The sequence below is a fragment of the Curcuma longa genome, chromosome 15 (assembly GCF_044706935.1).
Source record: "Curcuma longa cultivar G26 ecotype Majalengka, Jawa Barat chromosome 15, ITB_CL_G26_1.1, whole genome shotgun sequence".
Lineage (NCBI taxonomy): Eukaryota > Viridiplantae > Streptophyta > Magnoliopsida > Zingiberales > Zingiberaceae > Curcuma > Curcuma longa.
Genome location: NC_133875.1, coordinates 3,267,054 through 3,294,761, shown reverse-complemented (window position 1 = coordinate 3,294,761; position 27,708 = coordinate 3,267,054). Strand labels below are relative to the sequence as shown.

At 42.8% G+C, this 27,708-nt stretch overlaps 6 protein-coding genes and 1 non-coding gene across 8 annotated transcripts; 6 read left to right on the top strand and 1 right to left on the bottom strand.

Annotated features, from left to right (window-relative positions):
* The first annotated feature begins 916 nt into the window (after positions 1–916).
* On the top strand, positions 917–1,989 carry LOC141846746 (uncharacterized). The gene is made up of 4 exons (XM_074734785.1): positions 917–1,304; positions 1,380–1,438; positions 1,506–1,670; positions 1,759–1,989. Exons 1-4 carry the CDS (start codon positions 951–953, stop codon positions 1,826–1,828), a joined length of 648 nt encoding a protein of 215 aa, XP_074590886.1. The 5' UTR covers positions 917–950; the 3' UTR covers positions 1,829–1,989.
* A 104-nt stretch (positions 1,990–2,093) lies between these two features.
* LOC141846524 (protein TIC 22, chloroplastic-like) lies at positions 2,094–5,609 on the top strand. The gene is made up of 4 exons (XM_074734566.1): positions 2,094–2,296; positions 3,050–3,470; positions 3,617–3,679; positions 4,372–5,609. The coding sequence occupies exons 1-4, from the start codon at positions 2,094–2,096 to the stop codon at positions 4,486–4,488; spliced, it is 804 nt and encodes a 267-aa protein (XP_074590667.1). The 3' UTR covers positions 4,489–5,609.
* Positions 5,610–7,774: 2,165 nt separating this feature from the next.
* LOC141846268 (galactoside 2-alpha-L-fucosyltransferase-like) lies at positions 7,775–10,735 on the top strand. 2 transcript variants are annotated; one of them, XM_074734279.1, is made up of 3 exons: positions 7,775–7,899; positions 8,030–8,976; positions 9,051–10,735. In XM_074734279.1, the coding sequence occupies exons 2-3, from the start codon at positions 8,820–8,822 to the stop codon at positions 10,544–10,546; spliced, it is 1,653 nt and encodes a 550-aa protein (XP_074590380.1). In that variant the 5' UTR covers positions 7,775–7,899; positions 8,030–8,819; the 3' UTR covers positions 10,547–10,735. The 2 variants fall into 2 exon arrangements, with proteins under 2 accessions (XP_074590380.1, XP_074590382.1); XM_074734281.1 differs by lacking the exon at positions 7,775–7,899 and having other exon boundaries at positions 8,132–8,145; positions 8,239–8,976.
* Positions 10,736–17,064: 6,329 nt separating this feature from the next.
* Positions 17,065–17,220, top strand: LOC141846836 (U4 spliceosomal RNA). Its single transcript, XR_012603373.1, has one exon. It is a non-coding gene; the product is annotated as a U4 spliceosomal RNA (small nuclear RNA).
* A 2,140-nt stretch (positions 17,221–19,360) lies between these two features.
* On the top strand, positions 19,361–20,431 carry LOC141846582 (heat stress transcription factor B-4d-like). Its single transcript, XM_074734618.1, has 2 exons — positions 19,361–19,642; positions 19,718–20,431. The coding sequence occupies exons 1-2, from the start codon at positions 19,361–19,363 to the stop codon at positions 20,429–20,431; spliced, it is 996 nt and encodes a 331-aa protein (XP_074590719.1).
* A 640-nt stretch (positions 20,432–21,071) lies between these two features.
* Positions 21,072–25,230, bottom strand: LOC141846581 (uncharacterized). The gene is made up of 4 exons (XM_074734617.1): positions 24,335–25,230; positions 22,264–22,401; positions 21,466–21,705; positions 21,072–21,378 (listed from the first exon to the last, which is right to left on the bottom strand). Exons 1-4 carry the CDS (start codon positions 25,190–25,192, stop codon positions 21,289–21,291), a joined length of 1,326 nt encoding a protein of 441 aa, XP_074590718.1. The 5' UTR covers positions 25,193–25,230; the 3' UTR covers positions 21,072–21,288.
* Positions 25,212–26,407, top strand: LOC141846523 (putative purine permease 4). Its single transcript, XM_074734565.1, has 4 exons — positions 25,212–25,242; positions 25,332–25,671; positions 25,723–25,976; positions 26,265–26,407. The coding sequence occupies exons 1-4, from the start codon at positions 25,212–25,214 to the stop codon at positions 26,405–26,407; spliced, it is 768 nt and encodes a 255-aa protein (XP_074590666.1).
* The last annotated feature ends 1,301 nt before the right edge of the window (positions 26,408–27,708 follow it).

Genomic DNA, 27,708 nt, shown 5'->3' with positions numbered 1-27,708 from the left:
GCACAAACAAACATTGACTGAGACATGACACAAAAAATATATTTATTATTCATTTATTTATTAATATATCCTTAGCTTAGCTTAGCTTGTTGTCAATGTCTGCTCCACTGCTTCATGCATGCACCTTTATCACTGTGCAGCTGTGCTTGTGCTCGTACTTGGCCAACCAGCTACAAGACACCACCTCATTAGGCGTCCTCTCCTGCAGCCTTTCGAGTTTTACAATGTAACAGTCCACGATCTCCATCGATCGTACTCCTCATCATTCATTCGAAATAAACAAGAAGAAAAAAAAAATTTAATATAAATCATTTTTTATTTTTGAAAAATATTTATTAAAACTTTTTGAAAACCTGCGCGGGGTCCACATCATGGACGCCCCCAATTTCCTGCCCCCTCCCCACCATGGACCACCAAACCGGTGGTCCCCGCGCAGCGGCAGACGCGAGTGCACCCAACTACCTCGCGGCCCCCACCGCCACCTTAATCGAGGAAAAAGCCAAAATCCCTTATGATTAACGGCGCCCTTCGCATTTTAGCCGGAGAGGAATCTTGGGATATCAGTGGCAGTGTTGTGATAATGAGAACAAGTTAGGGGCTTTATGGTAAATGCGGAGAGGGAAATAATTATTACGTTACCAACTCATTAGCTGAGGATATAACTAACCCCACGCGCGACGGGCGGCAGCCGGTTCGATACCGTCCTTTCAGGACGCGATGATTCCCGTTCACCGGTATCTTCGAATCTGCGACCGGTCGAGCAGGTGCGCGTTCCACTTGCCTCGAAATCCCAACGGCCAGATCCGCCTAACGGCGCCGTTAGCGGGGGAAACGCTTAAACGTAACGGCGTTCCGGGCCTTTAACTCGCATCACTTTTACTTTTTCGTGTCTTTTCTGAGTGCTCGATCGCCCACCGGTCGGCGAGCGGAGGAGCGAGGAAGGAGAGGGGATGGGGAGGTACGTGACGAAGTGCGGCAAAGGGGCCGGGGAACTGGCGGTGATGGAGGCGACGCAAGTGGCCGGAGTGACTACGAGGGCGAGGGCGCTCGCTATCGCCTCTGCTGCGGCTGATGCCGCTTCTTCGGTCGCCGCGGTGCCGAAGCGAAGGAAGGCGGAGATGGCGCCTGCGCCGTCGGAATTGGTGCAGACCACCTCCTACATTCAGCTCCGAAGCCGCCGTCTCGTCATGACCGGCCGCAGGGAGGATCCTCCGCCTTCACGGAATTCTCTTGATTCTGCCTTCGGTTCGGCGACCGCAGAGAAGGTGGCCTCCCGTTCCTCGAGCAACGCGTCCAGCGACGTGGTGAGAAAAAAAATTCTGTCGAATTCGACCTCCGTCCTCTCTCCAATCGCCTCATTTATTCTTTCCTCTTTTTAGGACGGAGAGATTTTGGAGTCTTCTAACCGCAACGACATCGACAGTGCCAGACGAGCTAGGTTGGTGCTTGCTGGTTTCATCCTTCTCTTTTCAATTTCACTTGATTTTTTCTCGCCTCGATTGCAGGAGAGAAGCTACACATTCGAGCGCGGCGCGACCCGAAGCGGGAGATTTGGAATCGACGGCGCGGATGACGACGACGACGAGTGCGAGAACTACGCCGACGAACGCAGAGATCGAGGAATTCTTCTCCGCCGCCGAGAGAGACCAAGCTCTGCGCTTCGCCGACAAGTAAGCTCCCCTCTTAATGCGCATTTTAGTTTCTTTCCAGTTTTTCTTTTCTTCTTCTTCTCAATTTCCCGTTCCATTCTCGTGCCAGGTACAACTACGACGTCATCAACGACGTTCCGTTGAACGGCCGCTTCCGGTGGGTTCCAATCGACCTCTGAAGCGGAGATTAAAATTATCCCCAAAAACACTTTTTTATGTTTATTTTAGTTTTCGTTCTGGAGACTGCACTTTTCTTCTAGAAGCCATGTACAGCTTTCTGCAACTTGAACCCACCTCCTGTACTAGTCATACAGAGAAGAACACCATTCCCATTCTCTCTCGTCATCCTCCGCCTCTTCTCACGGCCGACGGGCAGCGGCTCCACGATCGACGCTCGCGCTGCTACGCCACGTTACGACGAACTCCGACCGCGTGGCGGAAGGCATGGGGGAGAAGGGGGCCGCGGCGCACGTGGTTAGAGCCCTCTCTCACCTGCTTTATCTTCTCTCTCTCCTCACTGGTTTTATCGCTTCCATCGCTTCCTGCCAGTTTTTTAATCAATTGTTTGCCATTCCTGGTGGTTCGCCTCGGATCCGGTGCGAGTGTCATCGTGAGATGCATGGGACACTGCTCAATCTGGGAAGAATGTTAGCGACCTAGGGATTCGAGGTGGAAGAGGGGAGAATGAGAAGCTGCTGCTTCGCTTGTTAATTTTTGTTTAATGAGCAGAGATCCATCAATGTGGGTGGGTGCGGAGCAGAAGGGGGCTCCTGCAAAAGAATGAAGAACCCTAGGTCAGTAACATTCCATTTCAGTAAAAGAATGAGGGAATTCCAAAAGCTTACCTTCTTTTGGAGGTAACTTTCCTTCTGGGAATATACCTACAGTACCTTATTGGGATTCTAGTTACCTGCTAGGAGAGAGGGGTGGCGTCGCCTTCCATTTTTGGATTTATTTTTAATAATATTCATTTAAAAATTAATTTTTAAATAAATAATCAAATAGAAAAGTATTTTTTTTTCTTAAAGAAATAGGCGTTTGCGGTAGGCTCCCCGCCCCGCCACCCACCGCTTAAAAAGCGAAAGCTAAGTTAATTCCGTCCGCGGTTACGCCTATTGGTGATCGTGCGGATGGGGCCCGGGTAATGGTAGGATTATGGGTTAATGGGAATGGCATTGCGAAATTTGGGGAAATGATTGGGTTTAGCATTTATTTTTTATTTTGAATAACTAAATTTAGGATAAAAATAATTCCTTTTATTTTAACCGGCCTAACGATTATACGCCTAAGAAATTTAAAAATTAGGTTACATTTTTAATTTATTCTATTTTTAGATTTTTGTTTCTTTAAAAAAAACAAACAAAAAAGCAAATCGAGTGCTTGTACTCTTTCCCTATCAGCCGCCCCAATCCCGATGGAGGGCACCTCGTCGTCGCCGTCGTCGTCGCCGTCGGCGCCGATGAGCTCCGACCCTCTGGCCGCAGCCGCCACCATGTCTCCCGCCTCAGTTCCGAGTTTTCCTCCCGCGCCGAACGAAGTCGTTGCCTCGTCCTGGCCGCTGCGTCACCGCGACTCTCCTTGCCGCCTTTTGCGGCAGCTTACTTGGGGTCGGAGACCGCGCCCTCGCCGGCCCAGGGGAAGCATAATTTTGATCTCGCACTCATTGCAGACTACGTGGCGAAGACGTTGGCCGGGACGTCAGTGTACACGGTAAGCAACTCGAACGACGAGTTCGTCCTCATTTCCGACCCCAGCAACAGTTTCCGGTCCCTTGGGATCTTTTGCTTCCGGAAAGAGGACGCTCAAACTCTCCTCGCACAGGTTCCTTTCTTATCTCTTCGGTCTTTAGTTTCTTCGCCCATTGATGCCATCTCCACCACTTTTTTTTCTTATGTTATTCAGATGTGCTGGTCGGCTTAAATCTCGTAATTTTTCCCCTCTTCTTTGAGCTTCCCTGCGTTTTGCAGGTTAAATTGAGGCAGCCCATTTTGGGCAGGGGAGCAAAAGTTGTACCCATCGTTCTCGACCAGGTTACTTCTGTTACTTATTTGTTACCTTTTAATTGCTCAAATAAATCTTGCCAGACATATTGATTTGGCTATTCTAAATTTGCTTGGTGATCTTAAGATCAAGGATAAATGATGTTGTTTGATGAAATGTGTCATAGAAAGCTGTGATGTCTCTTTAAAAATCTCTCTCTCTATATATATATATTTAAAAAATCTACGTCTCATTCTTACAGATTAATCAGAGGAATGATTTCTCTATCTATTCTTTTTCTCCTTTCATTTTGGATGGAATGTATGTAGTTGAGAGTAATGGCTTATTGTTGTGGATACTGGAAATATTAAGTCGCCTCTATAATGTCAAATAATTGAGGCTTAAGGTCGGCGATCAGTGGAAAATTGTGTTTGCCTGTGATTGTTCTAGCTATATACTGCATCTACAATTGTGTTTCATTGCTTTCTCAACGTCTGTGTGCTGTAATAGAAACTTTTTTCACGATTCTGCTAATTGAGGAACATGAATTGATTTTAACAAGTGAAGGGAACTGTTTCTTTAAATCATGTTCTTCTAAAATCATTTTCAAAGGACTTGAGCTATTTTTTTTCTGGAATCTATGGATAAGGACTGCTGTTTTATTTTTTGACTGCAATTTCGTCACTAAATTTACTCTACCTTTTCAGGTTACAGTATATTACTTATTCATTCCATGTTGTAGGTTTATATGCTAAAGGTTGAAGGAATTGCATTTCGTTTTTTACCAGATCCTCTTCAGATAAAGAATGCTCTAACAGCATGTTCTTTTATTTGTTTCCTCCACCAACTAATATCATAGTCACACAACTTGAAGTTAATCTATTGTGTTTTTTTTAATCAGAATCTGTTAAAATGTGATTTCTTCTATCTTGTATACTTGAAGGGAAGTGGGACAACAGGTTGGAAAGAAGAAAAACTCATGATGGTTGACATGGGTGCCTTTCTTTGTTTTGTTTTATCTCTACTTCCACGCAAATTTGAACTGGAAAGAAAAAGGGAATTGCATGGCCTTCCCTCCACTTCCTTTTTTTCTTCCCTTCCAAGTAAATTGTCTTTTATTCTCTTTCCTATCCTTTCCTTTTCCTCCTCCCTTTCCTTTTCAGTTTCCACTTTCCACCCATTTATTCACACTATGAATTTGTATGGTTGTCAAAGTATATTCACACTGTGAATTTGTAGAGTCCATCAAGGCTTGTAATACTCTATTTCTTGATGGTTTATCCAACAATTTCCTCTCAACTTTTTTTGTGTGTCCTTTCATCTACTTTGAGGTGTTACGAAAGTAACAGTTAATGTAGCATGAAGCCATGATCTTAATAGGTTGAAACAGGACCTTTTGGCATATATTACACACAATGCATCGTCTTCACCAACCTTGCATACTGATATAGACATATGCATTATGATTACAACTTCAGATACTTGTGACCTTAAGATACTCTTCTTTTTATAGTTCATTTGTAACTTATTGCAGTTGCATAAAGCAATCAGGCAGATCATGCCATCGTTTTATGTCAACTCTATCTACTTTTACTAGGTAAGCATGACTTTGTCATCAACCTGAGATAAATGAATTATTGAATAGGCCATATTTCTTGGACAAAAAGGATGTGGAAAAGAGGCGGAAGAAAGATGGAAGGAAAGGTTCTTCTATGTTTACTTAGACGAAAAGCAGAGAGGGGCAGGAAAGTGATATAAATTTCCCCGCATTTCCTTGACGGTAAAAGGAGGGAGAATCCAAAGGGATGATATGACTGGTTGGTAGGTGCTGTGATGGGTCTTCTGACTGATTGACTGTTCTCTGTGTTTATTTATCTCATCCATCCCATTTTCATAGGTTTAAGTAAACACAAGGAACAATATTTTCTTTTTTACCCCTATATTTTATCCTCAGATCGCATCCCTCTATTTTCCTTACTCAAGTAAACAAATCCTCAATCTATATGACTATTTTCTCTACCTTGCACATGCTAGTCATTATTAAATGGAATTGTGCATCAGTTTTCCTTATTAATTATTCTTTTCCAAATGATTGTGTATAATTTGAAGTCCAAATCCTCAATCTATATGGTACTTATCTGTCCTTTTCTTTTCCTGAATTTATACTGATAGTGCTTCTCATTCTACTCACTAGAACATGCAAGTTTGATTATTCCCTTTTAGTTCTTGTTTTTTCTAATTTCTTACCCAATAGAATCTTGTTTCTCTTTTGTCTTTCCTCATGGACTGCAAGTTATTACTTGTTTGGATTTTTCTTTTCTTGTTGGTGAAATGAAGGAAACAGTTGATGTGTCAGAACTACAGTGGGCTAGTTGTGGCATGTTATGTCCAATATAAACTAACTAATCTAATCCCTTTTGAATTTGATGAAGAATGGCCTACATTTTTTGCCGAAGAAGAAATTCCTGATTATTATTTCTTCTACTTGTGGCAACAGGTTTGTCATTTGGGTGCTGCTCACAATTAGATCATTTCTTAATTTGTCCGTGTGATTCCTTTGCAGGCTTGTTTGCAAAAGTGAAACTTTTTTTTGAAGGATTGTTCATCCCAATCATATTTTCTAGGGCTAGTCTTTTTCATAGAAACCTCATGGTCAACCAAGAATAATAGCCAAATGGTAATATATGTTAACAGTAAAACTTATGGGTTTTTTTCTCATAGAAACCTCATGGGCAACCTAGAACGGTAGCTAAATGGTCATTTATATTAACAGTAAAAAATTATACTGCTGTGGAATAAAGAAAAAGAAAACGATGATTTTAGGGTCAAAAGTAGCAAGCATTATGGTGACGTTCAGGTATTTTACTGCTGTTTCAAGTTCTACTCAAGCAAAAGATGAATAATGAAGACCTCTCCAATGGGGTGACATTAATGATGTTTTCTTACAATACACCATTGACAAAGTTCACATGGTTCTCATGTGTAATGGTTAGTAAAATTGAGTATGAATGACAATGGGATGGGGCAGCGAATATTAAATGCTTCCCCATCCTGCCCCGGCAGGCCTCTCAAATATGGTGGAGCAATAAAATGTAAAATAAATATGCATTTGGGATAGGTTATGTACTTCATACCTACCCTATCCTACATATGCAGCACATGAGACAATCTCAATTGGGTTGAGGCATGTCTTGATTGGGATTGGGCAAATTGTCATCCTTAACTTTAAGTAAGCTAGATAGATGATTGATAGTGCATTATGTTTGTCCCTTATTAACCTTGCATGAATTGGCAATTTTTTCATGTGATGATTATTTAAGGACTTGACTGTTGGAGTACTAAGCCAAAGGCTATTGCTTGGGCATCATTATCAATATGAGTTGCTTATGATCATCTGAGTTCCAAACTAAATTCCATTCCTAAGGGTCACAAAAGCATGAGGGACAATAAGTGATATAACTATTAGATAACAAGAACAGTTTTTAATTGATGCAAACACTTCCAGGGTTATGCATCACACAATAGACATTTATGTCCCAAAATAGAAGACACCAAATTTGATGGCATCCATGCCTATTGAAAACCTAATGAAAAAAGATTTAGGCTGTAGATTTTATATCGTCTTTACATATTATGTGAAAATGACAAGTGATAGTTTTTTTTTTAAAAAAAATAGAGTTGGGACAACAAATGAAATTTTCCCTTCTACTTATTAGTTTCCTTAATAGTATGTCTGTTATATTGTTGTGTAAAGCCACATGGCATATTGCAATATTCCTATGCTGGTCGGAAGTTTTGAAGACGTATTGAAAAAGATGGAGGTAAGACCATAAAGTTAGTCTTTCTACAGCCCTCTTAGGTTAAGGTTTTGCTGTATCTAATTTCATTTCAAACTGATCACAGATGAATGACAAGAATTCTGGATGGGATGATTTGCTTTTCATTCCACCTGGGAAAAGCTACACACAACACATCAACGAGGTGGCGATCTGTCGAACATTGATTAGGTGCTGCTGGGATCCTGAAGTAAGTTACCTGGACTCCTCTCCCATCTCTTAACATACGAGCTCATCCATCAGCTATGATTTTTTTTTATTTTTATCATGAGACTGATTTTTGGCACTCATATGGTTTTCTCAAGTGAGGTGTAGAAATTGTTCCTCGACAACAGTCTGAGGGTGCTGGGGAAGTTTTTAAACGTGCCTTGAGAGTTTCAAGAAAGAGCAAAAGGGAACTTATGATCCAGAGCATATCGATTATACTATACAGGGTGAGTAAATTACATTCTTTCCTCTTCTTTGGTTTATGGATGCCATTATGATGGTTAATTTTCTTCCTTATTTATCACAATTACTTGGTTTTTTGATGCAAACTTTTGGCTTCTGCCAAAAATGATTCAGAATTAGAAGTCGGATTAGTTGAGAAGGTGTGGCTTTTCAAGAACTTCAAATTGTCTGGTCATTGGCAAGCAGGATCCATGAGTCCTCCTCATGCCATCTTCTCTCTGCTTGACAGTGTGTGGCCTTAGCTTCCAATTTGGCTAATGCCCTACGATTGTTCTGGTGATCTATCTTTTTCAAGAACTTAAAATTGTTTGGTCATTGGGCAGAAGGATCCATGAGCTCTCCTATGGCCATGTTCTCCGATCCAACATGGCTCAGGTCGCGCTAATGTTCGGCCGGTCTCTCTCGATGCCGTCGCGACTTGTCCCCTTCAATTTTCAAAGAGGGGTCAGAGAGGCTTAGCACCTCATATGAGGCATCCAGATCCTCGGCTGGTAAGTGGTAACGAGGGAATGAGATGTTGTACGACTGTGAATCCATACACATGGAATTAATGAGGAATCATGGGGAAGGCTGTAAATGTGTCCCGGGATTGCTAATTCGACTCCATATAGATCTGTCCCAACGTGATCCCCACACACAAAATGCAATCGACTTCCCATCATTGGACCATCGACGTGCAGAAGAAGGCCCCCCATTAAAAAAACGTTTCCAGAACGCGACATGGGAAGATCAATCTGCAATTCCAGAATGAATTCTAGTTCAGTTCTTCTTATTCCTGGCTTCTAGTCCGTCGAGGTTGTTGGACGTGCTCCTGACACTTCTGCCACCACCGTTGACAAGCAACTGGATATATAACAGCCAGCGCCACCGAAAGAGTTGCAAGTCACAGTGCGACTCCCCGGCCATGGCCGAAAAATTTGTCGGCGGAGCCGCCACGCAGCCGTTCCTGGTGGGCGCCTCCCTAACTGTCGTCGTCCTCCTATTTGTTCTTTCCGGAACCACTCGCAATCTGCCGCTAGATTTGCTCGTGCGCAGCGGCAGCTACTCGGCGCTCGAACAAGGTAGTTGTTCATCTCCTAAATTGTTGCATCTTTGTGAAATTTCATGAGCTCGATTTGTTTCTTGTGCGCTGCAGCTCCCAGGAACTGCTCTGCGGAAGCAGCAGCAGCAGCAGCATCGACGGGGGATCCGGCGTCGAAACCGGAGAAGCTCCTCGGCGGCCTCCTGAGCCCTGACTTCCAGGAAGCCTCCTGCGTGAGCCGCTACCAGTCTTCCCTATTCTGGCACTCCAATCGCACACCTTCATCGTATCTCCTTCACAAGCTACGAAGCTACGAAGCCCTCCACAAAAAGTGCGGCCCCAACGCCGAGCTCTTCAACCGGAGCCTCCAACACCTCACTGTCGGCGGCGGCGGCGGCGGCGGCGGCGGCGGCGGAAACTCCGAGTGCAACTATCTTGTTTGGCTTCCGTCTGACGGCCTCGGCAACCAACTCATCGCCCTCGTCTCCACCTTCCTCTACGCCCTCCTGAACGACAGGGTCCTCCTCCTCAGCATCCCGACTGGCCTCCACGGCACCTTCTGCGAGCCATTCCCCGATAGTTCATGGGCTCTGCCGTCCGATTTCCCGATCCACAACTTGGACACCCGTGACTTTTACAGCGAGTCGCCGCGCAGCTATGGCTACTTGCTCAAGAACAAGGTGATCAGCACCGAGATGGCCTCCTTGCCGCCGTACCTCTACCTCCATCTTTCCCACGACGCCGGCGACTCCGACAAGATGTTTTACTGTGACGACGCGCAGCCCCTGCTACAAAACTTCGCCTGGTTGTTCCTCCGCTCGAACCAGTACTTCGCGCCTGCTCTGTTCCTTATGCCCCAATACGATCAGGAGCTGTCGGAGCTGTTCCCTGAGAAAGAAACGGTGTTCCACCACTTGGGCAGGTACCTTCTTCACCCCACCAACGCCGTTTGGGGCTACGTGACGAGGTTCTACGAGGCTTATTTAGCCAGCGCGAAGGATCGAGTGGGGATTCAAGTTCGAATTTTCCCCAATGCGCCTGTCAAATTCGAGCTAATGCTCGACCAAATCATCAACTGCACGCTGAAAGAAGGCATCTTGCCGGAGACTCAACTGGAAGCGCCGGCGAGCTCCTCGACGCCGGCGATGGGAACGAAGCCAAAGGCTGTGCTAGTGGCCAGCCTCCAGACTGGCTACTCCGACACGCTGCAGACCATGTACTACGAGCGGGCGACGGCGACCGGCGAGGTGGTGGGCGTGTACCAACCGAGCCACGAGGAGCTTCAGCATACGGAGCAGCAGGGGCACAACGCCAAGGCGCTGGCGGAGATTTTCCTGCTGAGCTTCAGCGACACGCTGGTGACGAGCGCCTTCTCCACGTTCGGGTACGTGGCGCAGGCCCTCGGCGGGCTGCGGCCGTGGATCTTGCTGCGACCTGACAATGGCGGCAGCACGGCGTGCCGGCGAGCGTCGTCGATGGAGCCGTGCTTCCAATTCGCGCCGACGTACGACTGCAAGGCGGGGAGGGACGTGGACAAGGGGAAGGTGGTGCCGCACGTCCGCCACTGCGAGGATTTGAACTTCGATTGGGGGCTTAAACTCTTCGATTAGAAGAATTATTTGTTGTTAAATGTGATACGGGGGATGGTGAATAAGAAGCATAGCTCATTCATTCATGTTCTTGTTATAGGAAAATCAATACGATCAACCATGAATCAGATAGTACAAAAGGCAATCTCTGTGTATTTTTAGAAGTTTAAGCAATTAAGGTGACAGATTTCTTCAGCCGACGTTTCTTTTTATGGAAATAGAGGAATTGAAGATAGAAAAGATTGATTTTTTTTTTCCCATTTTAAAGTCAAACAATTGATTGGGAGGGAACAAACCACTGGTGGTGGTCGGGTTTTCCGCCGCCGTCTTGCTTCTCGCTGTGCTCTCGGGGCCCATCTCGGTTCGCCTGTTGGTTGGATCCTCAGCAGCTTCGTATCCACCTTTTCTCAGATCTCCTTTCTTGGAGTTTTCCCACTTTCTTGGAGTTCTTCATTTTTGTTATTTTAGTGCTCTAGCTCTAAGGTCGTAAACATCACCTTAGTCTTAATTATGGTTAAGTTGATTCTTTTCCCTACAATTACATTTCAAGATATAAGATTAGAGTTGATCGATTTTATCAGTGTGACCACTTCGACGTCTAAATCAATTCCGATCAAAGTGAAAGATTAGTAAAGATGCCGAGCTATCTCAAGATATAAGATTAGAGTTGATCGGTTTTATCAGTGTGACAATTTCGACGTCTAAATCAGTTCCGATCAAAGTGAAAAATTAGTAAAGATGCCAAACCATATTTTTTTAGGCTTTTAACAATTTAAAAAAAAATCGTAAACATCACTTTAATCTTGATTATGGTTAAGTTGATTGATGGTGTCCTTTTGACTTCTTCTCCCTACAATTACATCTCAAGATATAAAATTAGAGTTGATAGGTTCTATCCGTGTGACCATTTCAACGTCTAAATCAGCTCCGATCAAAGTGAAAGATTAGTAAAGATGCATAGCCATCTTAAGATTCTTTAAGGCCCAGGTAAAATTTTTTTTTAGGCTTTTAACAATTTTAAAAAAATTTAAATCGTAAACATCACTTTAGTCTTGATTATGGTTAAGTTGATTGATGATGTCCTTTTGACTTCTTCTCCCTACAATTACATCTCAAGATATAAGATTAGAGTTGATCAGTTTTATCCGTGTGACCGCTTCGACGTCTAAATCAGTTCTGATCAAAGTGAAAGATTAGTAAAGATGAAGAGCCATCTTAAGATTCTTTAAGGGCCAGGCATTTTTTTTTAGGCTTTTAAAAATTTTCTCTCATTTTTTTACATTTTACAATATAAAAAAAAGATAAATCCCAATTAGCCTTATTGACTATCTTTGGGGTGACCGGTCCGACTCCACGGAAATTTTCCACCGGCCACTAGGATAAATCGGGAAGTGCACGCAGCGGTCAGCCCAAACGCCCAACATCTACATTTTACAATATAAAAAAAATAATAAATCCCAGTTAGCTCCATTGACTATCTCCGGGGGTGACTGGCCCGGCTTCATGGAAGTTTCCCATCGGCCACCAGGGTAAACATCACTTTACTCTTGATTATGGTTAAGTTGATTGATGATATCCTTTTGACTTCTTCTCCCTACAATTACATCTCAAGATATAAGATTAGAGTTGATCGGTTTTATTTGTGTAACCGCTTCAACATCTAAATCAATTCCGATCAAAGTGAAAGATTAGTAAAGATGCAGGGCCATCTTAAGATTATTTGAGGGCCAGATAATTTTTTTTAGGCTTTTAAAAATTTTCTCTCATTTTTTACATTTTACAATATAAAAAAATGATAAATCACAATTAGTCTCATTGATTATTCCTAGGGTGACTGGTCCAACCCCACAAAAGTTTTCCATCAGCCACTAAGATAAATCGAGAAGTGCACGCAGCGGCCAGCCCAAACACCGAACATCTACATTTTAGAATATAAAAAAATGATAAATCCCAGTTAGCCCCATTGACTATCTCTTGGGATGATCGACCCGGCACATGGAAGTTTCCCACCGGCCACCAGGGTAAATCAGGAAGTGCACGTAGCAGCAAACCCAGACGCCCAGCATCCTTTTGATTGCGCTCTCCATTTGAAGGAAAATTCCTGTAAATACGTCGTAGCTGGGGATCGAATCGCAGGTGCCTGGGTGACAACCTGGATGTCCTACCACGGCACCATTGCCCCGGGGACACATTTTACAATATAAAAAAAATGATAAATCTCAGTTAGCCCCATTGACTATCTCTGGGGATGACCGGCCCGGTCCCACGGAAGTTTTCCACCGGCCACTAAGGTAAATCGGGAAGTGCACGCAGCGGCCAGCCCAGACGTCCAACATCCTTTGATTGCACTCCTCATTTGGAAGAAAAATTCTACAAATACGCATTAGCTGGGGATCGAACCGGTGCCTGGGTGACAACAACCTGGATGTCCTACCGCAGCACCATTGCCCCGGGGACACATTTTACAATATAAAAAAATGGACCTTTATCACATTTTACAACATAAAAAAATGATAAATCCCAGTCAGTCTCATGGACTCAATCCCTGGGGGTGGCCAGCCCGGTCTCACGAAAGTTTCCCACCGACCACCAGGGTAAATCGGGAAGCGCATACGGCGGCTAATCCAGATGCCCAACATCCTTTGATTGCGTTCCCATTTGGAAGAAACACATTTTACAATATAGATATTATGGCTAGTAGAGATGAGCTCCGAATGATGGACCTTTATTATTAGAACTGAAATGAGCTTCAAACTAGCTAAACTAAGTTAAGCATATGAATGAGCAATCAGATTGGATTTATTAAAATAAAATAACTAAAAATTACTACACTGAAAAATTATTACAAACATACAATAACACCTTCAAATATCTGAAATCCTTATAAAACACACCATATGAAATAATTATGAATGCTCTCTTTCACAGATAAATCATTTATAACAAAAATATAGAAATAAATACTAATCAGCCAAAGAATTATCATGTATAAGATCAAGTTATTCATGTTCAATATGAACTAGCATCAAAATACATGGAAAACCTATATTGGTTATAAGACTAAATGAGCTGAGATGATAAGATTGACCATGTGATACAGGTACATAATTTACCACCTTAATAGTAAGACTACAAATTTACAAAAGAGCACTAAAAAACAACACAATCAAAACAGACCTCATGAAAATTAAAAAAGAAAAAAAAAACTAATTTGATATTTAAAAAGATTAGCATTCTACTTGATAAAAAAAACTCTAATTCATATTCTTATTGTGGAAGAAGAAGAAAGAAAAATTATCAATGAATGAGGGAGAAGCATCCTCTGAGAGGATGATAAAAACTCGTGTCCTATCTCATGAAAAATTAAAGAAACAATAAGAATGAAGATAGGATATTCATTTCGAGAGGATCGACCTCTAATAATAAAGTTGCATTGATTAATCAAAAGAAATTACTTCACTGTTTGTTTTCACAAGATTACATAATTACTCTGTATATAATCCTACAACAATACCAAATCAATATAACAATTATTAATAAATATAATAATTTTATCTAAATTAATAATAAATCTAATAGCATATTTTAAAGGATAATAATTTGAAAGAGTTATTTGAATAAATCTATCTAGGGATCGTATCATTCCACCGTCCTTTAAAATAATCTTATCTTCAAGGTATCTTTTTCTTATTTTTTTTCTTTTGATGATTTACATAAAATAATTTATTATGCACTAATTAAAATCTCCTTTTAACGAAGGTAAATTATATTTTATGATTCTTTTTTAAAATATGAAAATTTCCATTGGTTCTTTAACGAAAATTTATGATCATATCAATACTTTTTTTCTTCGCTTAGTCTTGCATCAGGTTCTGATCGAATTAATACCCTTTGATTTGTTGGATGTTATTGGAGATGACAAGACATTATTGCTTTATTCACTAGAATGATGGAAGTAGAGATTGGTGATCTAATAACTTCAATTATGGGTGTCATAAAGTTTAGCTCCTCATATATATTGTCTCTGTAACTATCTTATTGTTGTTCAATAAATCCTCTTACCTTTTATTGTTTATGGTGGTTGTAATCCCTTTAAGACATAAATTGATTTTGTGATAATAATATCCTATTTTTTATTGACACATTCTTATATTTTTGTCTTCATTGATATCATCTTTTTATTTTGAATCCTTTATTGGTTCATCCCCATCAATATTCTCATTTGTGTACATTGATGACTCAGTGGCACTTATTATTTCTTTATGTTTTCTCATTGATTTTCTTTTCTTGAAATTGTGCAAAGGACAATGTAATTTTTACAATGTGGAGATAGTACATCTTCACCTCTTTTTGGATGTTAAAATGAAATCTTTCAATAAAAATATTCAATAATTTTTGTTCTGCCAATCATGAGTTTGGTTAAAAAGTCAAAGAAAGCGACTATGATATTCTGCTACTGTGTTGATTTATTATTGAATTTTTGGATAATTTCTCATATACATTATTATACTCTTGTGAAATGAGTAAAGACCATTTGCAAACTCCTCCCATATTGCAGATCTATGATATAACATAAATAATTGATACCGCCGAAGAGCCTCTCTTCATCCAGATACAAAGAAGTTATTTTAACTTTCGAATCATTTGATGTGTCGTGTAGGATAAAATATTTTTCTACTTTAGAAATAAATCTGATAGGACTTCTACTTCGCCAACAAAGGAAATCATCTTTACAGGATCTCCAATTTTGTCATAATATGAAATTAACTTTGCTTTGATACCAAGTTGATTGAAGCTTGTGTCCTATCTCATGGAAAATTAAAGAAAAAAATGAGAATGGAGATAGGATGATTACTTTGAGAGGATCAACATCCAATAATCAAGTATAATTGATTAATCAAAAGAAATTAATTAATTGTTTGTTCTCAAAGATTACATAATGACTCTATATATAACCCTATAATAATAATAAATCAATATAAAAATTATTAATAAATTTAATAACTTTATCTAAATTATTGAAAAATCTAATAGCATATTATAAAGGATAATATTTTGAAAAAGTTATTTGAATAAGTTTATTTAGGGATCGTATTAGAGTATCACCGATGACGGAGGAGAAAGGTATGATCCGTACAGAATTGTTGATGAAAAAGGAAAAAGGTTAAAATATTGATGAAAAAAAAAGTTACAAGACCATTAAGATTTTTGAAAGATATTAAAAAGAAAAGAATTGATGATGTATTATAACATATAATTAAATAATTATTATCTATAAAAAAATGAAAATATAATAATTTAATATTAAAACTAAACGTTTTCTTTAAAAAAATTGAATAAAAATAAATTTAAAAAGTTAAAAATTATGGTCCCAAAATGAATGTTTGATGCCCTTTAACTTGTCGATGCTTCATCTATTACAGTCTTACAGATTATCAAAATACAAAAAAATAATAAAAAACGACATCGTATATTTTATCTCAGGAAATTTATATATAGTCAATGTATTTTTTTTTGAAATCATCTATTTAATTCCGCATATGGTATTGCCACCACATATATTAAATACTATGATTAAAAATAATGGGCCCTAATAAATTTCTTGATAATTAGGGCCCGAATCTATTTAATTAGGGCCCTCGGCGTAGATCATATAATGGCCTACGCCTTAAATTGATTTGCAAAAGATGTTAAGAAAAAAGATAGGAAGTGTTGAAAAGAAGAGAGCTTAGGGAGAAGAATTATCTTCACGCATAAAAAGAAAATTTATCCTTCTTTCATTTATTTCTATTAGTCATTATATAACTGACGGAAAGGAATTTTTACATGGGATGCACTTATCAGCACTCCATCTGAGAGGCGGTTAGAACATCAAAGACGATAATCGTTCAATCATACTTAGCATTATTAAGCTTTTGGTAAATTATCATCTTCTACGAGTTGTCGGAGGTTAAAACTAGTAATCGGATGTTGTTAACATGCTTCTTAAGTCCGAATGAGTATACCAAAGTTTGAGTGCTCGAGAACATTTATCAACTAGTCCAAGCTGAAAGTCGAGTTGGGAATGCTCAGGATAGGACTTTGGCTACTCAGGAATAAGGTCAGGTGCTCGAGGAAAGTGACTAACGAATCGAGTTGCTCGAGAAATGACTTTGACAACTCAAGATGCTCGAGAGGAATAACTTTAGATATCCCTCATTGACCATTGAGGAGCCACATCCTCCTCCATCAATAAGCATATGATATGCCAAATTTACCGAGACAATTAATGAAGATGCTTAGGACGTCTCATCACAAATGGGAATCATTTCACTGAAGAATAAACCTCTCTAATTATTAAAATCACCAAGATCAACTGCAGAACTCCTCCAGATCTCGATGACGGCAGAGAAGACGGCGACGCCCCGGAGGGAGTTTCTGGCGGTCTTTATGATGCCCATTCTCCAGACCACCGGGTCTTTAGTCCCACATCGATAGAACAAAGAGTCGGCACGAAGCACTGCGTCAATAAAAAGAAAGCCGGTTAGGCCGTAGAACTCATCTTTGCGCTTGGGGCAATGTCGCAGCTAGTGAGGTAATAACCGAGGCGCGACAATTGCTGGTTGAAAACTATTTCCAAACCCCCTCTTTGGCCTGGGTTTGGCCCAGCGCCATCGAGAATTTCTGGAAGGGCTTCCTTTGAAAAAGGAAAAGCCCTGCAATTTGAATAACTAAAAATTTCTTAGTTAAATTGTAAATTAATTAATAATATATTGTCTTTTAAATTAAATTATTATACACAAAATATATTAACTCAGTTGACTTTGTCTAAAACTTTTATTTACTGGAAATATTTTCCAGGCAAATGTGCTTCAGCTCAAGAAAAAACAGTCACCAAAATGCTTATTACAATCACTGCTTATGATGGGTCAGTTTCGACCCGTAAAACATTGAACTGGATCTGGTGATCCTAAACCTCTTAATGGGCCCGAACTTGGTGACCTTAAATCAGGTCAGGTGACTGGTTTGATTTAGGGTTTAGGGTTGGGATTGAGGTGGGTGTCAGGCTTTGCCATGCATGAGGGTCAACACCTTGTACGCATCCACTGTTGTCTTAAGTACAGATGCGTGGCAGAATAAATTAAATGCCGGGGAAGCAGAAATAGGAAGAAGGTGACGAGCATGTGGTGGCAACAGCCTTTGCCCCTCTCCTCGGCTACCGAGCCATGCACTCCCATCTTTACTACTGCCTTCTCACGTGATAGTAATTCTTATAGTTTAACTTGAAGGTAACTTACACTACAATTTTTACACATATAATATAATTTTTTTAAAAATACATATATATATTATTAATATAATTTAATAAAATTCAAAAAATGATCTCTTTGCCCTCCTCCTCTTCCAGCCGGATTGGGCGGGAAAGAGAGATGTTGGATTCTGGAATTTAGAATCAAATCTTTCTCGCCTCACGTGGACGACAACGCTACGGACGCCGGCTCTGGGAACATGCTGGACGTGGGGCCCTTCCGTTCTCCCGCTGCTCTTTCTTTACCACTGCGTTCGTCTTCGACGCACTGGAGACAAGGCGAAATTATTCACTCCACCCGCATGCTGCCAATTGCACCATCCATTCGGCCTGCTACCTCCCATTCTACACGAGATTCCTTCTTAGGAATTCAACTTCCGTGTGTTTGTGTTTGCTGATCGATCTGCATGCCCCCTTTGATATATATCACGAACGTTAAAGATCAAAAGATTTTTCTTCCTGCTGCAAAATCTTCATATCTGTTTGCCAATAGAAGCAACGTTCATCATCTGATTCTGGATATAGTCAAATGCTGTAACAGGGATGTCAGATTCTTAAATGCGCGAGCTTTGCTGCCACTGTCACAATGGCAGCAGGAGGAAGCTGAGCGGAAGAAGAAGAAGAAGGAGAAGAAGAGAAGGCCTTGGAAAAGCAACTCTTTAAATCCTCAGAATATAGACATACATCTCATCGATAGGTACTGAAGAGGAATCAATAGCAAGCATCCCTCGGGACCTGGAGCCCTATTACATGCTCTGCGGCCATCTCGCTCATTAATTTCTTAATCAACGTCCCTTCGCTACCATCCAAACAGAGGTTTAAGAAATTGAGACCGGCGTTAAAAATGGCATGCAGAGGCAGGGAGGTGCGTCCGTAGGCTGTCCTTTTGCTTCGGTCTCATCAAAATCCGTGCTTGCTTTTGCTCGCCATGGTGGCCATGGATGAAGCAAAAGGTCCGTGGGATTCGAGCTCCATTTCATTTCAAAGGTCAAGCTCGAGTCAATTACAGAGTCTGGCTTGTTTCAGAAAAAGGTGGCTTTGCAGGGTCGACAGAATACATACACACTGAGCTGCAGGTACGGGAGAAAATACGAAAGGAGATGGAGAATTCAGTCAGCACGTTAGATTCTGTGGCTGACGTGTCTCTGCCTGCCTCATCACAGCTTTTAAGCATGCAGTGAATCTAAAGACCAATCATAATGATGGTACAAATTTATGAGCTTTGGGAAGCAGTACAGAGCAGAGCACAAGCCATAATTATAAGGGTTTGTGTTTGTGTGTGGCGAGGAAAGCAGAGACGGAGGGTAAAAGAAGAAAAGCCAAAGAGAGCAGGGAGGGAGGGAAGGAAGGAAGGAAGCGGATGTCACGGGATCATCTCGAAAGCTGAAGCTAAAACCTCCATGAAAAGCCCGCCCCTTTCCTCAACTTTCCACTTCTCCACTTTCCCTGACGCCGACCGACACATATTCCTCCCGTCTTCTCCCTCCTCCAACTCGAACTTCGAGGCGCCTCGAAGCCGCATTAATAATTAGACCGACGGCGAAGCCATGGCGCAGTACTCTGTTGTGTCCGCCACCGTCATGGAGGGGGGTTGGGAAGGCGGGGCGGGAGGGGAAGTGGCGGAGGCGCACAAGCCTGTGCCGGCGCCGTTCCTGACGAAGACGTATCAGCTGGTGGACGACTCGGCGACGGATCACATCGTTTCGTGGGGCGACGACCAGGTTTCTACCTTCGTGGTGTGGCGGCCGCCGGAGTTCGCCCGCGACGTTCTTCCGAACTATTTCAAGCACAATAACTTTTCCAGCTTCGTCCGCCAGCTCAACACCTACGTATGTGATCGCATTGCTCGGCTGATGTTAAATTTTATGTGTGTTTGATCGGCGATGGGGTTGTTTATCTGGCAGGGATTTCGTAAGGTGGTGCCGGAGAGATGGGAGTTCGCGAATGAGTTCTTTAGGAAGGGCGAGAAGCACTTGCTCTGCGAAATCCATCGCCGCAAGTCCTCTGCTTCGCCTTCTCTGTTCCCCCCGCTCTACGGTCACCACTTCGAAGACTATGGCCTCGCCGGCTCACCGGCGTGGCAGCAGGACGTCGTCGCCGCTGCTGCTGCTCCGCCGTCGCGTGTCCTCCTCCTCGGAGGCAACGACTTCGGCGCCAGCGGCAATAATGCCGGTGGTGGCCAGCAGGCGGCAGTCGTGTTGGCGGAGGAGAACGAGAGATTACGGCGGAGCAACGCGACGCTGCTGTCGGAGCTAGCGCACATGCAGAAGCTCTACAACGACATCATCTACTTCCTGCAGAACCACGTGCGCCCCGTCGCGCCCAGCTTCGCCCGACGACCGACGGCCGCCCCTCTCCACGGATGCGGGAGCCCCACGTCAAGCAGCTCCCTCACCATCGCGGAGGAGCTCTCTCCTCCCCCGCCGCCGCCACCCTTCCAACTCGAGGAACACTGCGCCGGGGAGCCCAAGCTCTTCGGAGTCAGGCTCGGCGGCCCATATTCTACTAATAAGAGAGGATTCCATCTCCACGATCCACCACCGCCGTCAACGTCGCCCTCCACAAGACCGCGATTGGTTGACTTAAGCCTCAACCTGACGTCGACATCTTCTCCTTGAACACCACGCCATTAATCTCTGATCGCTCAAGCTCAAACTCGCGTTCATTCCTGTTCTGTTCTTGTTGTGTCTTCAGTTTTTTCCCCTTATCATTTGCTTCTTAGAACTGATGTAAATTAAATACTCCAACCTAATGGATCTCCCTCATCTCCGACTCGCCGGAACGTGATAGTTCGCAGAGATTCTCCGTCCTTTCGCTGCTGCCTCTCTGCTCGCGCTGGTCCACATGAGATGACAAGCTATTAACCATGTCGAAAGAGTTAAACGACAGCTAGTTACAGGCTCTCCCCTGCCAGCCGTGCATGTCTTGCAGCAGGGAGAGCCACATTTGTTGCCTTGCCGCTGCGAGGGACAACAATCAACGCCATGAATCCGAGGACAGACATGGCCTCCTTTAACTCGAAGCTCTTTCCTTTCCTCTGCGATGTAAATGCACTGCTCGTTGCGTGCATAGCGATCAGGATCTCCTTTCCTCTTCTCTCTCTCTCGTGAAGGGCTTTATCGTGTCCTGCAAGGAGAGAGTATGGACGACTCTGTCGACGGCAAAGATCATCGGTGGAAGGCTGCTGCATTGCATGCGTGCCTTTGTTAAGTGTGGGAGTTCACGTATAAAGCGAAAGAGAGTGTAATGATTAATCTATAAAAAAAAAAAGCACGCAGGATCTATCTATTTGCATGATTGAACCATGTGGCTGTTCATCACCAAATCTTTTCAGATATCTTAGTTCAGTTTGAGAGTGATTTCCAACGACACCAGCAAATCAAAAACATAACGAAAACATGAGAACAGTCAAAGTGGTCGTCTTCAAAAACATAACCATTCATTATATGAACAATCGTTCAAGGCACCATCTAGCTCATAATGAAGTTTCTGGTAAGGAGCTCAAAGCAGTGATGACTTGCTCATACACCTTGATCCCGTTGAGAAACACAGAATCCATCAAAAACTGTATGCAAAGTCAATGAACCATCAGAAGAAATGAGTAAGGAAATTGAAAATGGACAATGGGAAACAAAGGGATGAGTATCTGGACCTCGTTGTGGTCGTGAAGTAGTATTGGAGTATTCTTCATTGGCGAAAAGCCCAGGGCCGGAATTCCCATCTGTCTCATGAATCTAGCATCAGTCGTCGAAGACAAGATTTCTGGTCTAGCAAGTTTTTCACCGGACGCCAAAATAGCTTGTTTGAATGCAGACCACCATGGGTTGGACTCGTCGGTTGGTGTTGCTAGGGGCCGCCCTTTATGATCCCTTATCGGTCCTTTTTGTATCAGCTATAAGAACATGGAAGATAAAAACACATCTGAGATTGAAATAACAATCTGTAACAACCCGATCATTTTCAAATGTAGTCGAACATGTATATACATGAAGTTCTTGAAGAAAAGCTGGCCATAGTTAGAAACTTTTACTTGAATTAGAGATCAATGTCGATCTTACATATATACATCTACATGTTTGGTTGAAGGAAAGATGATTCAAGATTAAAAAAAAGAAATATAGCTGTAGGAAACTAAGGTTGGTTTTCCTCATTCTATCATGACAAAAATTGTGTTCTAAAACATGAAGCATTGCATCAACACTACTGCTACTACAGCAAACTGTCAATCTCAATTGTTTAGGGTTAGTTGCAAAGATCTTAGTGATCATGAGATTTCGGTAGAGCTTGATTGCAAATGTTAATCAGCTATATTTGAACTGATGTCTGTATTTATGATCATCGAATAACCTAACTCAATATTCTCGTCAAAGCATTGCATTAGGCAAACAAAATACTCAATTAGAATGAATTTGCACCAAATGAATTCTCCAATAGTCCAGCATTTTCTAACCTTGTATGTCAAATTCTTTATAGAGGGTGCCCATTCCTCCTCAATCCTTTTCTTCAGTAGATCTATATCGGCTGTCGGCGGCAGACGAACATCAAAACCCACCTCTGCTTCTGAAGGCTGCATATTCATTACAAAACCCTGCAACAATTATTTTTATATGTTACACGACATGTTGCCTGATTAGATATAAAAGTATATTCTCATACTAAATTCAAAGTGCAAACAGTTTGATGAATAAATCAACAAGATGAGAAACATATGTATAGTTTATGTTGATTCGGCAGTTGTTTAATGCTGTTGATATACACATCTACCACCCTACGATAGGAAACTTACAAACTTATTTTCGGTAAATAGTTTACTCAAACCGCATTAAGAAATATGCAAAAACTCATAAAATTTCAACATTCCATGTCAGTGTAAAGCACATGAACTTTCAACACTGAAACTGATTATTCACATATAAAAGATTTGGGAATGTCTGTGTCACAGATTCATATCGGTGTCAAATACTCTACCTGAGTCCACAAAGCATAACCATAAAGCAAAACAATAAGGTCCCTACAAGTACAGTTATTAACAAAAGCATCACGAATAGAGAAAACTGTATGTGTGTGTGTGTGTATTCTCAAACCACAACATTTTTAAATTTTGTCGACTTGAATTGCAACAAAATTAACAAAGCTGACAATTCACATTAATGTCTAAGTACAGAACCATAGTTTCTGATGTCAATCAACTGCCAACTGATATTGATGACAAAGGTAAATAGGCCGCTCCTGCAAACAAAGTTTTGGTGGCACCAACCAAGAAAAGGTTTCTCTCGGTTGGTACCATTAGGAACTGACCAAGACAAGAAATTTATCTTCCCATTCATCCTTCAGTTCCATATGTTGGTTACAAGGAGACAAAAAAGAGAAGAGGAGAAGAGAGGAAGTACCAAGTGAAGCACCAAATTATAATACAGAGAGTAATGTCGGAGTTGAATACATCAAGATATGTCCATATTTTCTACCAATTCCTGATGCCTATTCTAATTTTTGTTGTGCTAGTTCAAATCCAAATTCTAGAGACTATTCGTGTATATTTATTGGTGCGTGGAGAAATGAATTCTAATACTCTAATACTAAATATCTTGAGAAACTGTAATGTAATTTAGAAGTTGAAAAATCATTAGGTTCATTCTACTAAAATGCAAAAAAACTAATGTTCTCAAGTAATGCATGACATTCAGAAATAATTATCAATCAAGATACTTATAATATTTTTATAACTTATTGTCTTAAAATTTTAATTTAATTACCTTTTGAATTGTTATAAACTTATATTAATTTCTATAACCTTATATTTGATGGTAAATATATTAAGTGCAAGAGGATCATTACAGAGATAGCCACACTACAGGATTATCTCACTAGAACACAATGAACAACATAAAGCATGAATCCATACCCGAGTTAAAAATTCTAAAGAAACTCTTGATTCAGGAGAAAGCCTCTGAGAATGTCAAATGGAGCTAACAAAAGCGGGCATCAATGACAACCTGGCCTAGTAGAAGTAGTTCAAGTGCCAATCTCAAGTTGGAATGCTTCAGGTGGCGATCGAGCTATGCATCATTGAACAAAAGCTGAACTCATGATGCTACTCTAACTAAATTTACAGTGTTCACATCAATTACAATGTGAAGTATCTGATACCCAAGGTAATATTGACCATAAAAGACACCTTTATTTGAAAGGAGGTTTGAGAATTCAGAGACACGGCTGAAATTTTCATGATCATCGTGAAGGTAAGAAAATAAGAAGAAAGTTCTCCGTATATGACCACAAATAGGATTTCAGTCCTAGATTTTGTAAGCACGAATAACCTAATCAATCAAGATCAAAATATGAACGAGAAAACAAAACGATCAAAGAGAAGGGTTTCAGAGAGAGCACCATCATCTTCTTTCTTATTTGAACGAAGTGCAACCAGTAGGGCTATAGCATGAATGGAAAAAGGAACGAACTGTAGCTTTCAGAACAAGGATCATGCAGAATTCAAGAGGAAAATGTATACAGAGTGGGCTCACAGTGGAGCTAGGAGTGCCAGCCTTCATGTAGACGGGATTCACCGAGATGACTTCCGAATTGGCTTTAGATCCATACTTCACTTGATCGAACTGACTTGCCCTGAATTTTGCAGCAGCTTCCACGCAGTCCATCAGATTCTCCATCGCCCCGCCGTCATACATCTTCGATCCGTGCCCCGGAGCCCCGACGGCTGTCACGATCAAAGATAACGGAGACCGGTCAGCGTAGAACACCCTAAATTCGTCCTTGGGAGAGGCCTGTCCTTCGTCCAGCATGAAACCGACGTTGAGCTCCCGGAACTGCTCCGAAGCGGAGAACTTGGCGGCCCCATCTTCGCCTCCGATCTCCTCATCGGGAACCAGCGAGACATGGATGGACCGGAGCGGGGCGAAGCCGGAGGCCTTGAGGTTGCGGATGGCCTCGAGATATTGTACAGCGATGCACTTGTCGTCCTGAGCGCCGCGGGCGAAGATGCGGCCTTCGGCGTCGCGGACGGCGGCGAAGGGCGGGTGGAGCCAGCGCGAGGCCTCGGCGGGGACGCTGTCCATGTGGGAGTTCAGGAGTAGGGAAGGGAGAGAGGGGTCAGAGCCGATCCAAGATAGGAGGACGAGGGGCTTCCCAGCAGCGAATTCGAGGGAAACATCTCGGAGGCCGATAGAGTGGGCCTCGGCGAGGAGAAAGGCGGCGGCGGTGGCGTAGTCAGGGTTGGGGTGGGCGGTGTGGATGCGGAGGTAGCGCTGGAAGCGCTCAATCTGCTCCTCCTCTTGCTGGATGAAGGAGGCGGCGCCGGCGGAAGGAGAATGAAAGGAGAGGAGCAGGAGGAAGAGAGTGAAAACGGTGACCGGGAGGTGGAGCATCGTCGGTGGATCCCCTTCAATGTCACACTACAGGTCCGGCGAGATCAGGCGTGCCAATTTGACCAAATTACCAATTTTGTTTTCTTCCTTTTTTCCATTAAAAATAGTAAAAAGCAAATCTTTTTGAAGCTTTCCTGAGCTTTGACTACCTCCGTCTCCGCCCACCGCCTCCTCGTGCTCTGCTTCCTCGTCGTCGGCGTCAACATTTTCTTCATCGAGTGGGGCGCCTCCTACCTCCCTGTTTCCACCTCCTCCCTCCTTCTCTCCTCGCAGCTCGCCTTCACGCTCCTCCTCTCCGTCCTTCTCGTCCGCCAACCCATCCGCGTCACCAACGTCAGCTGCATCCTCTGCTCCAGAAGCGACGCGCCTCCGGGAACCTCGCACTCCTATTTCACCCTCCGTGATCTTCGCCATCTACCTTCCTCTGGCTCAGTGGACGTACCGCCGGCCGCCAGCAGCGGAGCCGTCCGTTCCGGATGGTGATGGAGATGCAGCGGCAACAGTTTGCGTGGGTGGGATGGCGGCCGGAGGGGGGTCCAGCAAACGGCGAGGGAGCTCGACATATGGGCGGCGTGGTACTTGGTGACGATCGCAGAAACGATGGTAAACTGGAAGCTATGCTTCATGGGGACCGCGCAGTTGGCGTTCTTGACATCGTCGACGAACAGCGGGACATGCACGACGGCGATGCTGGCGGTGAACGTGGTCGGAGAGGGAGACGAAGGCGGAGCCAGCGGAACTACAAGCGGAGATCCCGACGACGACCGGCCACAACCAAACTGTGGTTGTCACGTGAGATTGCTCTCGACGATCTTGGGCTTTTATTGGGCTTTAGTTATCTCGCAACATGTTGGGCCGTACGTCCATATATATATATACACACAAGATTAAAACAAAGAAAATTTATTTTCTACCAATAAAAATTAGGAAAATTAATTCCATTTTTACGTAACTATTCAACCACAGTATCCATATATAATTGGTTGACTTTTCGAGCAGTATCTACTAGTGATCCGTTGACCTAATCATGAGAATCTAGAGGTGTGAATTTTCATAATCTGAGTTATTTTAGTGAATCGGTACAAAAATGTTGGTGTTAAGGAAGATCAAAAGATCCCCCTCACACAGAATCTTCAGAGAAAATCTCCAATCGACAGACGTCGCCGGAGCACTGTGGTAGTGGAGGTGAGCCACGCCACCGAACGGAGCCGCTAGCCTTCGATGCTCTCTCTGTTCTCGTTCTGATCCGCTGTCGGCCACCTGCGGTTGTCGGGTCGGCCGCGACGCCGACAACGGTGCCCCCACCACCCCGTCCCCGTCTCTTATTCCCCCACTTCCTCCCCTCGTTTCACCACTTTTTACCAGCTGCATCTCCCCCACCACCCACGCCATGATTAGACCACCGCTGCAACCTCGCCCCTCGCAGCTCATTCTTCCTTTTTATATACTCCAGAGGCCCATCGCCGTGCCTCGTTTCTCTGCCTCCTGCTCTCTACCTGTTTGCTTAAATGCGCTTAGATTTCCAGTTCAGGTAGCAGCTGGAGTTGCAGCTTCTGCATGAATGAAGAATCATATCTGATGAATCTTCGGCGTCAAAATCGGAATCTCCAGCGATGTGGGACTGCGATATCATCATAGTAACAGCTTGTAGATTAGACAAAAGTAACTATCGGTAGTACCTTCTTCACTTTCTAATTACAATCATATGAAAATTCGCTGAAAAGTAGGAGCTGATCTTTCCAGCTCTGTTCCAGAAAAGTATAGCGATGGCACCAATTTGTGGCCACGCGAGATTCTTGTGATTTCTTTCGGGGGAAAAAGGAGTGGTGTATCCTGTATACGATGATTTTTATACGTATTAAGGTGCGTAGTCTGCTAGGCTTATCTCTTTAATGGCGAAATGGTGTCCACAGAGGGTCCGTCAATGAGACGGGTGGTCAAGGAGGCGTTTTTTCATCACTGTCTTCCTTTGCTGCCGGGACCTCAACGATGGGGAATGAACAGAAGCCGACGCCACAAGTTTCTGCAAAATTTCAAGCTTCATTCAAGCAATTACCAACTCCTCACCAAACAAAATGTGGCCCAGCCTCTATCAATTTGTCCTTGATAATGTGCATTTTGCTATCATTGTCGTCGTCATATTTAATGCTGATTAGCACGGCGACCCCAGCGCCCTGCTCTCGCCTTATCCTCTCGCTGGAGAAATGATTCGTGGTGTGCGATATTCATGCTTGAAAAATATAGTTGAAATGTAGAATTAGATGCGAGAAGTGATTGCGAAGAAGCGGTTTAGTGAATCCTGAGACAAAATCCCGAATTCCACGATGATTTTGTCGTGCAAGGAAGGAGGGAAATGGGAATGGGAATTAGCGTTTGACAGGCGCGTCAATGGGGATGAACTTTGTCGCAGGAGATGCCAAAGCAGTCCGTGTCAAAGCACGCCACTCACTCCTCTAATGGATGGCTAATAATTTAGCCGCACGCCATCGTCTCCAACCATCTCGTCACAAGCCCCA

Coding starts and splice junctions, on each gene's coding strand:
- LOC141846746 (XM_074734785.1), top strand. CDS start 951: ATGGGGAGGTACGTGACGAAGTGCGGCAAAGGGGCCGGGGAACTGGCG. Junction 1,305..1,379: donor GCAACGCGTCCAGCGACGTG/GTGAGAAAAAAA, acceptor TCCTCTTTTTAG/GACGGAGAGATTTTGGAGTC. Junction 1,439..1,505: donor GACAGTGCCAGACGAGCTAG/GTTGGTGCTTGC, acceptor CCTCGATTGCAG/GAGAGAAGCTACACATTCGA.
- LOC141846524 (XM_074734566.1), top strand. CDS start 2,094: ATGGGGGAGAAGGGGGCCGCGGCGCACGTGGTTAGAGCCCTCTCTCAC. Junction 3,471..3,616: donor CTCAAACTCTCCTCGCACAG/GTTCCTTTCTTA, acceptor TGCGTTTTGCAG/GTTAAATTGAGGCAGCCCAT. Junction 3,680..4,371: donor TACCCATCGTTCTCGACCAG/GTTACTTCTGTT, acceptor TCCATGTTGTAG/GTTTATATGCTAAAGGTTGA.
- LOC141846268 (XM_074734279.1), top strand. CDS start 8,820: ATGGCCGAAAAATTTGTCGGCGGAGCCGCCACGCAGCCGTTCCTGGTG. Junction 8,977..9,050: donor CTACTCGGCGCTCGAACAAG/GTAGTTGTTCAT, acceptor TGTGCGCTGCAG/CTCCCAGGAACTGCTCTGCG.
- LOC141846582 (XM_074734618.1), top strand. CDS start 19,361: ATGGCGCAGTACTCTGTTGTGTCCGCCACCGTCATGGAGGGGGGTTGG. Junction 19,643..19,717: donor TCCGCCAGCTCAACACCTAC/GTATGTGATCGC, acceptor TTTATCTGGCAG/GGATTTCGTAAGGTGGTGCC.
- LOC141846581 (XM_074734617.1), bottom strand. CDS start 25,192: ATGCTCCACCTCCCGGTCACCGTTTTCACTCTCTTCCTCCTGCTCCTC. Junction 22,402..24,334: donor CTGGCACTCCTAGCTCCACT/GTGAGCCCACTC, acceptor TAATTGTTGCAG/GGTTTTGTAATGAATATGCA. Junction 21,379..21,465: donor TACTTCACGACCACAACGAG/GTCCAGATACTC, acceptor CTTTGCATACAG/TTTTTGATGGATTCTGTGTT.
- LOC141846523 (XM_074734565.1), top strand. CDS start 25,212: ATGTCACACTACAGGTCCGGCGAGATCAGGC. Junction 25,243..25,331: donor CAGGTCCGGCGAGATCAGGC/GTGCCAATTTGA, acceptor AGCTTTCCTGAG/CTTTGACTACCTCCGTCTCC. Junction 25,672..25,722: donor GGAGCCGTCCGTTCCGGATG/GTGATGGAGATG, acceptor TGGCGGCCGGAG/GGGGGTCCAGCAAACGGCGA.